The 16,287-nt window shown below is 35.5% G+C and overlaps 2 protein-coding genes across 2 annotated transcripts in view; both read right to left on the bottom strand.

Annotated features, from left to right (window-relative positions):
• The window catches only part of LOC135213435 (uncharacterized), a 21,684-nt gene extending 16,345 nt beyond the window's left edge, over positions 1–5,339 (bottom strand). Inside the window, exon 1 of the mRNA XM_064247390.1 lies at positions 5,246–5,339. The gene's annotated coding sequence lies outside the window, so the exon portion shown is untranslated. The remainder of the gene's footprint in view (positions 1–5,245) is intronic.
• A 2,241-nt stretch (positions 5,340–7,580) lies between these two features.
• Positions 7,581–12,355, bottom strand: LOC135213434 (uncharacterized). The gene is made up of 7 exons (XM_064247389.1): positions 12,289–12,355; positions 10,856–10,983; positions 10,185–10,332; positions 9,718–9,887; positions 8,931–9,096; positions 8,134–8,224; positions 7,581–7,928 (listed from the first exon to the last, which is right to left on the bottom strand). Exons 2-5 carry the CDS (start codon positions 10,958–10,960, stop codon positions 8,986–8,988), a joined length of 534 nt encoding a protein of 177 aa, XP_064103459.1. The 5' UTR covers positions 10,961–10,983; positions 12,289–12,355; the 3' UTR covers positions 7,581–7,928; positions 8,134–8,224; positions 8,931–8,985.
• Positions 12,356–16,287: the final 3,932 nt, after the last annotated feature.

The following is a 16,287-nucleotide window of genomic DNA, read 5'->3' as shown; positions in this document are numbered from 1 at the left end:
AATTAAAGGATTATATAGGGCGACAGCTGACCACATTCAGATCTTTGGTAAACAAAAACTTATTCACAAAACATATTAAACATACATATACAAAGAAAATATCTCTAAGGCAACTAATTTGTATTTAAGTCTAAAATTATATCTTTGAGGTCATTCTTAAACATGCTTCAAATACAAGGGTCTAAATGAAACAGGCCACGACTAATATTAAAATTACAATGGGAAGTAAGTTGTATTATGGCAGATTCTAAAAATTTCGTGATATGACATGTTTTGGTCTTTCAATTACTGAACTACCAATCCAATTTATCCTGTGGTTGTTTTCACTTAAATGAATGAATATTGCATTAGATGTTTGCCCAGTTTTGACAGAATATTTATACTGTTTTAATCTGACTTCTAAGCCCATGCTCGACTGTCCGAGATAAAAAGAGGGTCAGTCCATACATGGAATTTTATATATTATGTTATTGCTTTCCCTGGGGCGATTTTTTATTAACATTCCTTTTAGTGTGTTATTATAGGAAAAAACAAGGTTGACCTTAAAGGCTTCTAGCAATGATTTAATGGTTTCAAATCCGTTAAAATAAGGCAAACTGAGAATGTTCTTAGAATATTCTTTCTCTGTGTTACTTGCACTATAAAACTTTTTGTGTGCTTTATTATAGCAAATATCTAATATATGTGAAGGATAACATAAATCTTTCCCTGTTTTTCTTATGTATTCAATTTCTTGGGAATACACAATGATCGTAAAAACATTGAAGAAAAAATTGATATTTTGATGTTAAGATGGTGGCCTGAATGGAAATGAACATAAGTTAAGTGGTTGGTTGGTTTCCTATAAATACTGAATTTACATTGAAATGCTTCTATATGTATCAAAACATCTAAGAAAGGGAGGCAATTGTCTTTTTCCAATTCTAGAGTAAACTTAATCGATGGTACCTGGTTGTTTAATTTAGAGAGTAAATAATTTACATCAATACCAGCAGGCAGAGCAGCTAAAATATCATCAACATATCTATACCACTTTACAGGAATATAAATGATATTAGGTAAAAAGCATTCTTCAAAGAATTCCATGTACAAGTTTGAGAGGAGTGGTGATAAAGGGTTGCCCATTGCCATGCCAAATATTTGTTGATAAAATTCACCATTGAATATAAACTTACATTCACAAATGTACAACCTAGTAAGTGAAATAATGTGACTTACAGGTAGAGGTAATTCATGCTGAGTTAGTTCATTACTAAGATATTCTAAAATAGAGTCTATAGGGACTTTAGTAAAAAGAGAACATACATCAAAACTAACGAATCTATCAGTGGGGCAAAAATTTTGTTTAATTTATCAACAAAATCTAGAGAATTATATATACGAGAATCGGAGATGGTTCCCAGTAACGGGGACAAGATCTCAGTGATATATTTCGAAAGTTTATATGAAATTGAGCCAACAGTACTGATAATAGGCCGGATAGGGTTATTTTCTTTGTGCGTTTTGACTGATCCGTACTGGTAAGGTAGCGAAGGAAATTTAACTGACAATTTGCCTAGTAGTTCTTTTTTATCTTTAAGGATATTTTTCACTGTGCTATTAAAGTTTTTTATGACTTGATCAAGGGGATTTTTGTTTAGTTTTTTTATAAGTCACATCATCATCCAGTTGGGCTTGCATACGTGATATGTAGTCAGCTTTATCTAAAATTACTATACTATTTGACTTATCAGCTTTTGCAATGTGGATAGTATTGTCCTTTTTAAGATCAGTCAAACTTTTCTTATAGCGAGCAGGGAAGTTACTTTCATGCTTACCATTGGCAGGTCCGTAAACAATACCTTTAATTATGTCAACATGATTTTGAGGAAGATCACAATATTTTTCAAATTTATTTAGGGATGACGCAATCATTAAAGCAGAAGGTCGACTCGTTATAAAGAAAGATAAACCATATCCAAGCGCACTCACAACATTTTCACTTATTAAAGCATGGAAGTAACTTCCACATTACAAAAGCTGATAAGTCAAATAGTATAGTAATTTTAGATAAAGCTGACTACATATCACGTATGCAAGCCCTACTGGATGATGATGTGACTTATAAAAAAATAAAAAGAAATCCCCTTGATCAAGTCATAAAAAACTTCAATAGCACAGTGAAAAATATCCTTAAAGATAAAACAGAACTACTAGGCAAATTGTCAGTCAAATTTCCTTCGCTACCTTACCAGTACGGATTAGTCAAAACGCACAAAGAAAATAACCCTATGCGGCCTATTATCAGTACTGTTGGCTAAATTTCATAAAAACTTTCGAAATATATCACTAAGATCTTGTCCCCGTTACTGGGAACCATCTCCGATTCTCGTATATATAATTCTCTAGATTTTGTTGATAAATTAAACAAAATTTTTGCCCCACTGATAGATTCGTTAGTTTTGATGTATGTTCTCTTTTTACTAAAGTCCCTATAGACTCTATTTTAGAATATCTTAGTAATGAACTAACTCAGCATGAATTACCTCTACCTGTAAGTCACATTATTTCACTTACTAGGTCGTGCATTTGTGATTGTAAGTTTATATTCAATGGTGAATTTTATCAACAAATATTTGGCATGGCAATGGGCAACCCTTTATCACCACTCCTCTCAAACTTGTACATGGAATTCTTTGAAAAATGCTTTTTACCTAATATCATTAATATTCCTGTAAAGTGGTATAGATATGTTGATGATATTTTAGCCGCTCTCCCTGCTGGTATCGATGCAAATGATTTACTCTCTAAATTAAATAACCAGGTACCATCGATTAAGTTTACTCTAGAATTGGAAAAAGACAATTGCCTCCCTTTCTTAGATGTTTTGATACATATAGAAGCTTTTCAATGTAAATTCAGTATTTATAGGAAACCAACCAACCACTTAACTTATGTTCATTTCCATTCAGGCCACCATCTTAACATCAAAATATCAATTTTTCTTCTATGTTTTTACGAGCATTGCGCATTGTCACTCCCCAATATTTGGATCAAGAAATTGAATACATAAGAAAAATAGGGAAAGATTTGTGTTATCCTTCACATATACTGGATATTTGTTGTGATAAAGCCCACAAAATGTTTTATTGTGTAAGTAACACGGAGAAAGAAAATTCTAAGAGCATTCTCAGTTTGCCTTATTTTAACGGATTTGAAACCATTAAATCATTGTTAAAAGCCTTTAAGACCAACCTAGTTTTTTCTTATAATAACACACTAAAAGGAATGTTAGTAAAAAATGGCCCCAGGGAAAGCAACAACATATATAAAATTCCATGTATGGACTGCCCCTCATTTTATCTCGGACAGTCGAGCACGGGCTTAGAAGTAAGATTAAAACAGCATAAATATTCTGTCAAAACTGGGCAAACATCTAATGCAATATTCATTCATTTAAGTGAAAACAACCACAGGATAAATTGGATTGGTAGTTCAGTAATTGCAAGATCAAAACATGTCTTATCACGAAATTTTTAGAATCTGCCATAATACAACTTACTTCCCATTGTAATTTTAATATTAGTCGTGGCCTGTTTCATTTAGACCCTTGTATTTGTAACATGTTTAAGAATGAGCTCAAAGATATAATTACAGACTTAAGTAAAAATTAGTTGCCTTAGAGATATTTTCTTTGTATATGTATGTTTAATATGTTTTGTGAATAAGTTTTTGTTTACCAAAGATCTGATTGTGGTCAGCTGTCGCCCTGTATAATCCTTTAATTGTCTTGTCCCCGTGTCTGAGCAGATGGACTTAATCTTTTAGTTCTTAAACTGTACCCATCTTTATGCTTGTTTGGAAAGGTTACTCATTCTCCAGGTGGGTCGGATTCTAGGTACTAATCTCCTTATAATCCCTATCTGTCAGTTATACGACCTTTCCTGTACCCTTAATTTCTCATGTAAGTCAGTTTGTCTGCTGAGTAAAGGACGTTGAGTCGAAAAATCTTACAGAAACTCCGTTGTTTATTTTTCCTTCGTGGCTTATACCTTTATTTATGGATTTATCGCGTTCCAAACTTTCGTGATTCAGTTATACATATATACATACACACACACACACACACACACACACACACACACACACACACATATATATATATAAATATATATATATATATATATATATATATATATATATATATATATTATATATATCTACTGACATATTATTCATTCATTTCTGAATTCATTTCTTTTTCCAGTAACTGATCTTTGTTTTTGTATTTCCCGTTACCTTCTGTTACTTCTTTCTAACGAACCACAATATTCTTTGAGAGCTTCAATTTCAAGTCAGTGGCCCCTTTTGTGGGATTGTTTCATGTGAATGTGTTTCATCTTCTTCTGGATAATTAACAATAATAATAATAATGTTTCTGTCTGGGGCTTTATTTGAATAAACTATTTTGCTCCCTCCCAGTTGAGTGTATTGATTGTTTTCGCTGACCTGCACAAAAATTCCACTGTTAATTTGTCCATTTCTTCTGGATAATTAACAATATAATAATAATGTTTTTCTGGCTGGGACTTTATTTGAATAAACTATTTTGCTCTCCTAGTTGAGTGTATTGATTGTGTTTTCGCTGGACCATGCACAAAAATTCACTGTTAATCCTGTCCATTTCCTTGGCACGTAACTAACGCTGTCCTGTACTTTTTTCCAAGAATTTACCCCAGTTTGACCAGTATAAAAAGTTATATCACAAAAACTACTTGGAATCTGGTATGAATATTCTTTAGCACTGAAGGGCGAGTTCTTTATAAGTACAAGTTTCATTGTTTTATTGTTCTTGAATAATACATCAACTCCGAAGTTCTTAAGAAGGTGGGGATTGTCTTCTAAATTCTTATTATGCGTCAGTACAAGAAGTTTTTTTTTTCTTTAAGCATACCTTTGGCGAAATATGGCTCACTTGTCACTACTTGGCCACTGAAAATCTAACAGCAATTGGGACTTCGCATTTGAATGTTCCAAAGATGGGTAATATCTTTGAGTTTTTATGATACGGCAATACAAGCAGGTTTTATGTGTGTGTGTTTTTTAAGTTTCATTCTTGCTGACATTACCTTAGGCGAAATATGGCCTACCTCTCACACCTAACCACTGAAAATCTTACAGCAATTTAGACATGAGTCTAGATATAAATAAAAAAAAAATCCCTAAATTTGTCCACAGGATTTCTGACTTCCAAGACGAAACATACCTTTTTCAGCGTCGAATGTCGACGGGTAACCGCTCAAGGATTTTGTACGCGTTTCCCTCGTCTGTTCAAGGACTTGACTGATGACGAATCGAGTTCGGGGACGCACGAGAATTCTTGGAGCCAGCGATTGCATTATTCATGCGACTTTTTCTTTCGTTATTGTACTTCTCTTGATCGACGTTCCCCCACAAGTCAGCTGTGATTTTCTTGTGATCGAGAATTATTCTCTGGTATTTTTTCTTTTACAACGTCATAGATTTTTTTTTTTCGCGCGAGAAAGGGTATTCAGAACACCTGGGCGTGACGGGATGTCATATTTCGAGTCAAAGAAAATACTTGATAGGAAAGGTTCGTGTTCATTGCAGATATAATTTTCTTGCACGAATATATCCTCCTATCTTTTGCAAGTGAGGCACTTCAACGGCGTGCTAAGAATATCCAAACGATTGAGCGAGAAAACGTTGCAATAAATGTATTTTAAGGACCACCTAGGATGTACTTCCTCCTACAACAATCTTCTATTTTTCGAGTTACTAGTAACCGCCATATTTTAGAACGTTATATATATATAGATATATTTATATATATATATATATTATATATATATATATATATATATATATAAACATACAATTATACATACTACAATACATATATATATATATATATATATATATATATATATTATATAGTATATATATATAGATATATATATAATTACATATATATTATATATGTATATATATACTATATGAGGTATGTATGTGTATATATAGTATTTATGCTTATAATATATAGATTTTATTTTATATATATATACATATATATATATATATATATATATATATACATATATATATATATATATATATATATATATACACATTATATATACGTATATAATGTATATAGGTCACCTTGTGAAAAGTTCATTTCTTTCCTGCGTGGCATACAATTCTGTTCACAGCGGGAGCAATGTATATTCTCCCATTTTGAAGCTTCATTGAGAATGAAGAATGACTGAGGAATTATTACTGATCTTTTAGAGTTGGTAAATGACGTCAATGAGGAATGATTACTGACTTATTAGGGTTGGTAATTGACGTCATATATCACAAAATCTTGAAAAGGAAGACTACCATTTGCGTGTTTACTTCGAGAGGTTTTTCTCGGCTACTCGGGGAGTAAGCTTTACAAGCTACTTTGTTGTTGCTGTCTTTGTTCTGGTTGGGGTTAGGAAAAGGTCTGAAAAGTGGGTTTCGCGTTGAGTTACAGATACAGGATTTTTAGGATAGGATATTCAGGATTTATTTATCAGTATGAAAAATGTCTTTCTCTCTCTCTGGGATTTTCAGAAAACTTATTTTTTACTTTAACTCTTGGCTCGTGTGTTATCGTTCCAGTTTTGGCTATTTTTTTTTTATTTTATCTTTTTTGTTCCACATACTGTATATTTTAGTTCATTTGGAATACTGTCTTATTTCTATCATCTATGCTCTACCGATATTTTATATTTTCTTTGTTATTTTCAGTTATAATTTCATTAGACAAAAATTTCCGAATATTTATATTTTTGTTAACTTTGCACAGATCTTGAAGTTCAACTTTCCCAGTTCCTTCTTTTCTGTTTTATCTAAATAACAGACGAATTAGACTTAATCCGGAAGTAGGTGGACCGTCTCACATTTTGAATACCCTGCTTGGAACGGGCATAGGCCAGTACCTACTGGTGGACGTGTCACATTTTGAATACCCTGCTTGGAACGGGCATTGGCCAGTACCTATTGGTGGACGTGTCACCTTTGGAATACCCTACTTGGGAAGGGTACAGGCCAGTACCTACTGGCAGACATGTCTCCTTTGGAATATCCTACTTAGGCAGGGCATAGGCCAGTACCTACTGGTGGATGTGCCACTTTTGGAATACCCTACTTGGGCACTGCACAGACCAGTACCTACTGGTGGACGTGTCACCTTTGCAATACCCTACTTGGGATGGGCATAGGCTAGTACCTACTGGTGGATGTGTCACCTTTGGAATACCCTACTTGAGAATGGCACAGGCCAGTACCTACTAGTGGACGTGTCATCTTTGTAATACCCTACTTGGGACGGGCACAGACCAGTACCTACTGGTGGACCTGTCATCTGTAGAATACCCTACTGGTAAGCTAAGCCTTGATATATCTAGGAATACTAAATATACAGTGGCCCTCGGCTATAAGAAACTCATTAATAATGCTTTTTGAGCTCTGTTCTGAACATCTTCATGTTTTCAAGTATGCAGGTAAAATTGACAGGCAATAGTATGGTTATAATACACAATAGCACATGATTGATTGACAGCTAGGTTTGACATTGTTGGTGGTTTAGAATATACAAAATTTAGGCTCGTAGACCTTCTCTAGGGACCTCGAGCCTAATTGTTAATCTTCCATTCAGTGATGACACAGGAGTACCCCAAGGGAAGAGAGATTCGCCCTTCAGGTGAAAGTATTAATAGGCTTATATACCTTCTCCAGGGACCTAGAGCCTAATTGTTGATTTTCCGTTCAGTGATGACACAGGAGTACCCCAAGGCGAGACAGATTTGCCTTTCAGTAACCGTAGGCCTGGATTTTGCAAATGCAGAAGTAGTCTGTCTCTTGCTGGACCAGAGTCAAGTACCTTCCATTGCCAGCGACTGGAAAATAAGAAGAATAAGGATAGTAAGAATGGCAAGAAAATAAAGATTGACTTGCGATACTATTGTCTTCATTGAGAGGCATTAACAAAGGCACCTACAGCACCTGCGACTGAAAAATAAGGAGAAATGGCGCGAAAATGGGGATTCATTTGTAGTGCTACCATAATTTTGTTTATTGAAAGTAGTTGGCAAAGGTACCTACCATCAAATTTAAGGACCTCCAGTTCGCCTGGTGTTTTAGCATCCTTTACACCAACGATTGGGTCATTCTGCCAATCTCCTGTGTCTCCAATCTACCAAATAACATGTAAGGAAAAAGTGAATGAGTAAAGTGAAGTAGATTATTAATGGAAAAAGTTAAAATGAAGACAATAGAGCAGACACAGTACTGTGTACTCTGTGATTTATCGACTGTTTTCCTGTAGTGAAATAGGTCTATTATTATTATTATTATTATTATTATTATTATTATTATTATTATTATTATTATTATTATTATTATTATTATTATTATTATTATTATTATTTATCCTGAAGATGAAGAACCCTATTCATATGGAACAAGCCCACCACACAGGCCATTGACTTGAAATTCAAGTTTCCAAACAACATTATGGTGTCCATTCGAAAGAGGCAAGAAAAGGTAATGAGAAGTACAGAAAGAGGAGATCTTTTATTAGAAAAACAGAGGAATTAATAGATAAAGAAAAATGTAAATAAATATTGAAATACAAGATGAATTTGAATGGTATTAGGGTATTAGTACTGGAAATTACTAATACATTTACTAAATTTATATTCTAACACAACCAAAGATAATGAAAACTCACTTTTAAACGCAGCTAAAACAACATTTTTGAAGAAAGGATCAGCTCCCTGACATCAACAAACATTCCTAGACCTACGTGTATGTTGACAATACTCCCTTTCAGACAGCCAAAACATCCTTTTTAAAGAAAGGATCAGCTCCCTGACATCAACAAACATCCTTAGACCTACGTGAATGTTGACCGTCCTGAAGTGTGTCTCTCTCAGCTGTAAAGATGCCGTGAGGTCAACGCGAGAAATCTTCCGCCTCTCCCAGGTCAACTCTGATCCAGCTGTTGGCTTGCTCTAGGGTACAAGGGCAGTAGTGATAGTCTGGGTATGTGGTCCTGCTGCTCGTCTGGAAAAAAGGGTCACCTCTGTCATATTGTAATCTGTTTCTGGATGCCCTAAATGGTTGACACTTCGGTATTTCTGACAAAGTAGGCCTATTAAACTGACAACTCCTATGTAGGTTTTGTAAAGAATGGGGCCTCTTAAACTGACAAAGATATTACCTGCATTGAGATCTTAGGCCTATCAAACTGACAAAGAGGCTTCTCCACTCTGATACTTTAGGTCTATCAAACTGACAAAGTGGCTTCTCCACTTTGACATCTTAGGCCTATCAAACTGACAAAGAGGCTTCTCCGTCCTGACATCTTAGGCCTGTCAAACTGACAAAGAGCCCTCTCCATTCTGATATCTTATGCCTATTAAACTGATAACTCCTAACTTTATTTTGTAAAGAGTAGTCCACACTTCAGGATTCCTTTCATCTTAGGCCTACTAAACTGACAAAGAGGCTTTCCCATTCTGACATCTTAGGCCTATTGAACTGACAACTCCTAAGTAGGTTTTGTAAAGAGTGGGCCAAACTTCTGTATTTCTGACATATTATAGGCCTATTAAATTGACAACGAGTTGACGGAAGCCTTGTCCATCTTTAAAATCCACCAGGAGTAGATTCAAATCCACTCACGAGCTCACTGAAGGAAACCACGTGGTCGTCCACTGTGCTGGAATACTGGACGCTTGTATGAAGGGCTATGTCTACCCCAAGGACTTTCGTGTATGCCCTCGTTCCCGCTTCCCCAGAGGCGCAGGGCGTCACAGCTGACAAGGTCAACGTATACATGTTGCAAATGTTACCTGAAATGCAATAATTAAAACATTTTAAGTAAAATGTGTTTTACTCTAAAAATGGCGCCAGTTTGAACTAGGCCTAGCGTGGCTTTGACTTTGGACTCTGAAACCTTTAAAATCACAAACCTTAGGTGTCAAAAAACACACAGGCTTCGTCTATTTTGCAACTGTTATCTGAACTTGAATAATTCAACCACATAAAAAAACCCTAACATATGTTTTAAGAGTCAAAATACCAATCTGGTTTGAACTGGGACGAGTGTCGCTTTGACTTTGGACTTTGAAACCTTTACAATCACAAACCTTGGGTGTCGAAAAGCACACAGGCGTCGTCCATGTTGCAAATGGTACTGCAGGGGATCCTGGCTGAAGTCAGCTCAGAGGAGAGGGTGACCGATTTGTAGTTTTTTCCTTCTGTAGAACAGTTGGCCTCGCCTCCGTTAATCTTAACCTGAGGAAATAGAAGATTGTTACAGCAAAATCCAGGTCTAATGCCTTGGTTAATTTAACCGATAGAGTAAGGTGGAGGGAGTTGTAGGGGTGGTTGATATGGATTGGAGCGTGAAAGTTGAATATGGAAAAGAATGCAGTGGAAAACATCCTCTCTTTTTATTGACAATAGCTCTTATAGCTTCATTTCTTTTCTTGTTTCGGAATCACTTTGAGTTAATGTAGGCCTATCAAATATTGGTACAGTCGTGTTCCTTTATGCATCTTAAAGCATCGTTTCTGTTCTTGTTTTGGAGTAACATTTTCTAGTAAAATCTTTACCAAACCGTTACCTAAACACCCAAATTTCTCATCTTTAATTGAAGCAGTTCTTCCGGTTGAATCTAGCTTTAATTGCTTAATCAGCAAAATAGAAAAAAAAATATTTAAAAACTATAAGCCTAAGGCGAAGCTCTCTCGACATCAGAGAATGATAGACCTATATAGCAGGTATTATTAAGCAATAATAACTAAGTTATCCTTACCTCCTTGAACAGTCTGGAGTTATCAGAATCAGCGCCTGATAGTGTTAATACTGGTAAGATCGCCATTAGTAAATAGCGCACGACAAAACGAACAGAAAGTCCCATCTCAACCGCGGCTGTGAGCTGAGCTGTGGACAAGAAGCATAAATTAATCTTAGCTGAACTAGTTTATAGGCCAAATTTACTTTCATGTGAAATAGTTTAAATCTCACGCGACGAAGTAACGCCCCGAGACTAATGTTTAACTTGATTCGATTAACTGGGTTTATATATCAATTCTTTTTGCGTTTGTTTAGTACCTGTAATTTATCATTCTATTCCTTTATGCCAAAAATAAATTAGGTAAGTGTACCTAAACCATTATGCATTTACTTGGATAACATCGTTTCATATTCTGCTGTCAAAATCAATTCTTTGACTTATTACTGGTGGTAGATTTCCCATATCCTTAGAAAAACTATATGAGAGGAAATATTCCTTGTGGGTCAAAATCACATTTTTTGTGTGTGTTCGTGTGTGCTATGCCTCCATCCTAGTATGTATAATGTTAGTTTTTTAGTACCAGTCCTTTAGGAAATGTTAAATTGATTTTTTCTTCATTTTATTTTGTAATTAAACGTTGTGCTTATTAGATGGAATTCTGTTGTAACAACATTTTTACCAGTCATATATATATATATATATATATATATAGGTTATGCATATGTATAATATTTATGTATATTATAGATATGAATATATATATATATATATATATATAATATATATATATATATTAATATATATAACTGAATCACGAAAGTTAGGAACGTGATAAATCCATAAAATAAAAATATATGCCACGAAGGAAAATAAACGACGGAGAATTCGCGAGACCTTTCGACTTAAACGTCCTTTACTAAGCAGAAACTCAATATATATATATATATATATATATATATAATATATAGTGATGTATGAGTATATATAATCATGCTAAAAATATTACATTTCTCAATATACTACGACCACTAAAAGTAATACAGATTTATCCACTTCTGAAAAAAACTTTGCAACATGATAAGCTTGGCGTGATCCGACCTCCAACTTACTCGGGGCGCGTGGTAGAATCTGCTGTTAAATAGCGAGTTTTTTGTTTCACCGAAAATAGAATAAATATGGTATATTTTATTATATAAAATCATTTTCCTCTACTGCGCTGCTTGCACATTATTTATTTTTTTTACATTTCCCTTCTAATAAATAAATCATAAATATCCTATCCTAAAATTCCTGTAAATAAATGATAAATATCCTATCCTTCAATTCCTGTATCTTTTCCAGACCTTTTTAGGCTTTCCTATCAACTCTTCCTTCCTCCCAACAACAACAAAGTAGTTTGTAGGCTTACCCCCCGAGTAAGGGAAAAAAGAATTGCCACCTTTTATACATACCTATTTCAGCGTCGAATAAAAGATGCGAGTTGGTCAAGAGAGGCAAGTGTTTCCCCTGTAAAGTCGAGTAATCGACTGATGGCTGTAGCTTGTTAGCCTCAGCCTTAAGGGCCCCTTCCGCATCGCATCTGGGGGTAGCTCAGTGATGCCAACCCCTGTAACTCTATGCACCCTACATTCTGAGGTTGTGATAATAAGAAATAATACTAATAAAGATGTTGATCAATACAGGTATTGTTACAATTACCCTATACTTAAAAATATTGGCCTAAGGTGTAAAATATTTGGTCAAATTACCCTACGTGTAGGGCAATTATCCTGCGGTTGGCAACACTGGCGTAGTTGCTAATGGCTGATCCCCAGACTAATTCTAGTTATGTCAATGTTTATAATCCTCTTGTTCTTCCATTTGATTTCAGGAACTTAAGTCATTGTGTTTATTATTTAAAAGCTGATATAAGCTTTTCATGTCTTATAGCTAAGACCTACGAAGATATTTAAATCATTTGGCGATTAGAAATATACATTTTTTGAGAGAGTAAGAGTATTTAAAGAATGTGATTTCGTTTGACAAATCTGCTTTCGAGTGTGAACTGAACATTGAACAAATGGTGCTTTCGAGTGTGAACTGAACATTGAACAAATGGCTGATTGTTAATCTTGCTTTTCAGAAGCACATTGAAAAATGAGGAAATGCAATTAAACTAGGTGTGCTTTCAGGCACTGACTTGACTCGATGGCAAGCTATAAGTTAGCCATTGAAAGGTTGAAAGCTCTCTCTCTCTCTCTCTCTCTCTCTCTCTCTCTATATATATATATATATATATATATATATATATATATATATGTAGATATATATATATGATATATATATATATATATATATATTAGATTATATATATATATATATATATTATATATTAAAATATATATATATATATATAATATATATACATATATCTCACAGCCACAGACCAATTTGATTAGTTTACCATTAAATAAATATAATTTACGCTTTTTGCTAATATAGAAAACGGAATGTTTACTTTAGAGGGATAACTTATATAATTCGATTTTCGTTGTGGGTCACCTTACTTTAATCTATGACTAAGTATCCACACAGCTTCCATAACCCATATATAATAGAAGAACGGGTAAATCTAAGTTATATATAATAAAGTTCTTAATTGATAAAGTACCTAAACAACACACGATTTTATCTTTCAAAGTTGCTAAAGCCATCGTGCACTGTAGATGAACGTTTTCGAATTATTCTGATCTGCTCTTACAACGTTGTCCTTATAGTAAGGCTTTACGTAACCGTCGTTTTTAAATTCATCTATTACCTCTTGGAACGAAACTTTTTTTTCTGTAGCTTATCATACAAGAAACTCTTTTACTTATTTATTTATTCCTGTAGATTACAATACCGTAAAACTAATCTCTTTCCAGTGGTTGTCGTGTGAGCTCGTAATTGTGAAGATTGGATGATCAAATATTCACTCTTTCCGTGTAATTCTCAGGTGAATTTTTTGTTCCTCTTGTTCTCTTGTCCGTTCAGACAGTTCCGTTTAGCTCTTTGTATGTACGGGACCACGGAATAGAACGTTCGTTTGAGCGGTATTTATGTAACTCGCTAGAAAACACAATCGCTAGAAATTAACTATTTATATTTATATGTTTTGATCTGTCTTGCAGCGCATGCGTGGTAGGTCTTAAATCTTATTGATAAAGAATATGTTATATTGATATTTGTTGCATATTATTTTTTTTTCACAGTCCTCCAATTCGACTGGGTGGTATTTACAGTGTGGGGTTCCGGGTTGCATCCTGCCTCCTTAGGAGTCCATTACTTTTCTTACTATGTGCACCGTTTCTAGGATCACACTCCTCTGCATGAGTCCTGGAGCTACTTCAGCCTTTAGTTTTTCTAGATTCCTTTTCAGGGATCTTGGGATCGTGCCTAGTGTTCCTATGATTATGGGTACAATTTCTACTGGCATATCCCATATCCTTCTTATTTCTATATTTTCAGGTCTTGATACTTATCCATTTTTTACTTCTCTTTCTCTTCACCTCTGGTGTCCCATGGTATTGCGACATTAATGAGTGATACTTTCTTCCTGATTTTGTCAATCAACGTCACGTCTGGTCTATTTGCTCGTATCACTCTATCTCTTCTGATACCATAGTCCCAGAGGATCTTTGCCTGATCGTTTTCTATCACTCCCTCAGGTTGGTGCTCGTACCACTTATTACTGCAAGGTAGCTGGTGTTTCTTGCACAGGCTCCAGTGGAGGGCTTTTGCCACTGAATCATGCCTCTTTTTGTACTGGTTCTGTGGAAGTGCCGGACATTCGCTTGCTATGTGGTTTATGGTTTCATTTTTCGTATTTCACTTCCTACATATGGGAGAGATGTTATTTCCATCTATCGTTCTTTGAACATATCTGGTTCTTAGGGCCTGATCTTGTGCCACTGTTATCATTCCTTCAGTTTCCTTCTTTAGTTCTCCCCTCTGTAGCCATTGGCATGTGTCATCGCTGGCTACTTTAGTCTGTCTCATGTATTGTCCGTGCATTGTTGTGCCAGTCCTCTGTTTGTCATTCTCTTGTCTCTGTATATTTGTGGGTCTTCGTCTACTTGTATCAGTCCTTCTTCCCATGCACTCTTGAGCCATTCGTCTTCACTGGTTTTCAGATATTGCCCCAGTGCTCTGTTCTTTATGTTGACGCAGTCGTCTATACTTAGTAGTCCTCTCCCTCCTTCCTTTCGTGTTATGTATAGTCTGTCCGTATTTGCTCTTGGGTGTAGTGCTTTGTGTATTGTCATATGTTTCCTAGTTTTCTGGTCTATGCTGCGGAGTTCTAACCTTCGTCCCATTCCACTATTCCTGGCGCTGTATCTGATTACTCTGCTGGCCCTGCATGTGTTTTTGGCTTTTATCATGTTTCCGGCGTTGAGTTTTGACTTGGTATCGCCTTTGGAGTCTCTGCATATACTCTTTTCCTGATCGTGTCCCTTCATCTCTTGGCGTTTTATATCCCCTCCTTCCATTATTCCCAGGTATTTGTATCCCTCTCATATATGTGTTTGATGTTGCTCCCATCTGGTAGCTTTATCCGTTCAGTCCTTGTTACTTTGCCCTTTTGTATGTTGACTAAGGCACATTTTTCTATAACAAACTCCATTCTGATGTCCCCAGATACAATCCATACAGTCTGGATTAGGGTATCTATTTCTTTGATGCTTTTACCATACAGCTTGATGTCGTCAATGAACATCAGATGGTTAATTCTGCTGCTTTTTCTTGAGTTGGTACCCAGCATCCATCTTTCTGGCAGTACTTTTGTCATTGGGAATTCATGGCTACTACGAAGAGTAGTGGGGACAGTGAGTCGCCCTGGAAGATCCCTCTCCTGATATTAACCTCTGCTAGTCTTATTCCAGAGCTTGTAAGTATTGTATTCCAGTTGCACATTATATTTTTGAGGAAGTTGATGGTCTTTTCCTCTGTCCCATATATTTTCAGGCATTCTATTAGCCATGTATGTGGTATTCATGTCGAAGGCTTTCTTATAGTCAATCCATGCCATGCTTAGGTTTTGGTTTTCCTTTTCTCCTACTGTTTCTTCATTACCATTTTGCCTATCAGGAGCTGGTCTTTTGTGCCCTTACACTTCCTTCTGCAGCCTTTCTGTTGGTGGGGGATGGTGTTTGTCTCCTCTAGGTAGCTGTATAGCCTTTCACTGATGGTACCTGTTAGTAACTTCCACATTATTGGTAGGCAGGTGATGGGCCTGTAGTTTCTGGCTATATTTCCCCTACTCTTGTCTTTTTGTACTATGCATGTTCTTCCCGTGATCATCCATTTGGTCGCATGGTGATTTGTGATACAATGCTGGAGTTGTTCTGCTATTCGTGGGTGTAGGGCCTTGAAGTTTTTGAACCAGTATCCATGGACTTCATCGGGACCTGGGGCTTTCCAGATGGGCTTTT

This window comes from Macrobrachium nipponense, chromosome 42 (genome assembly GCF_015104395.2).
Source record: "Macrobrachium nipponense isolate FS-2020 chromosome 42, ASM1510439v2, whole genome shotgun sequence".
Taxonomy (NCBI): domain Eukaryota; kingdom Metazoa; phylum Arthropoda; class Malacostraca; order Decapoda; family Palaemonidae; genus Macrobrachium; species Macrobrachium nipponense.
The sequence above is the reverse complement of the archived record's forward strand: the minus strand, read 5'-3'. Positions and strand labels throughout refer to the sequence as shown.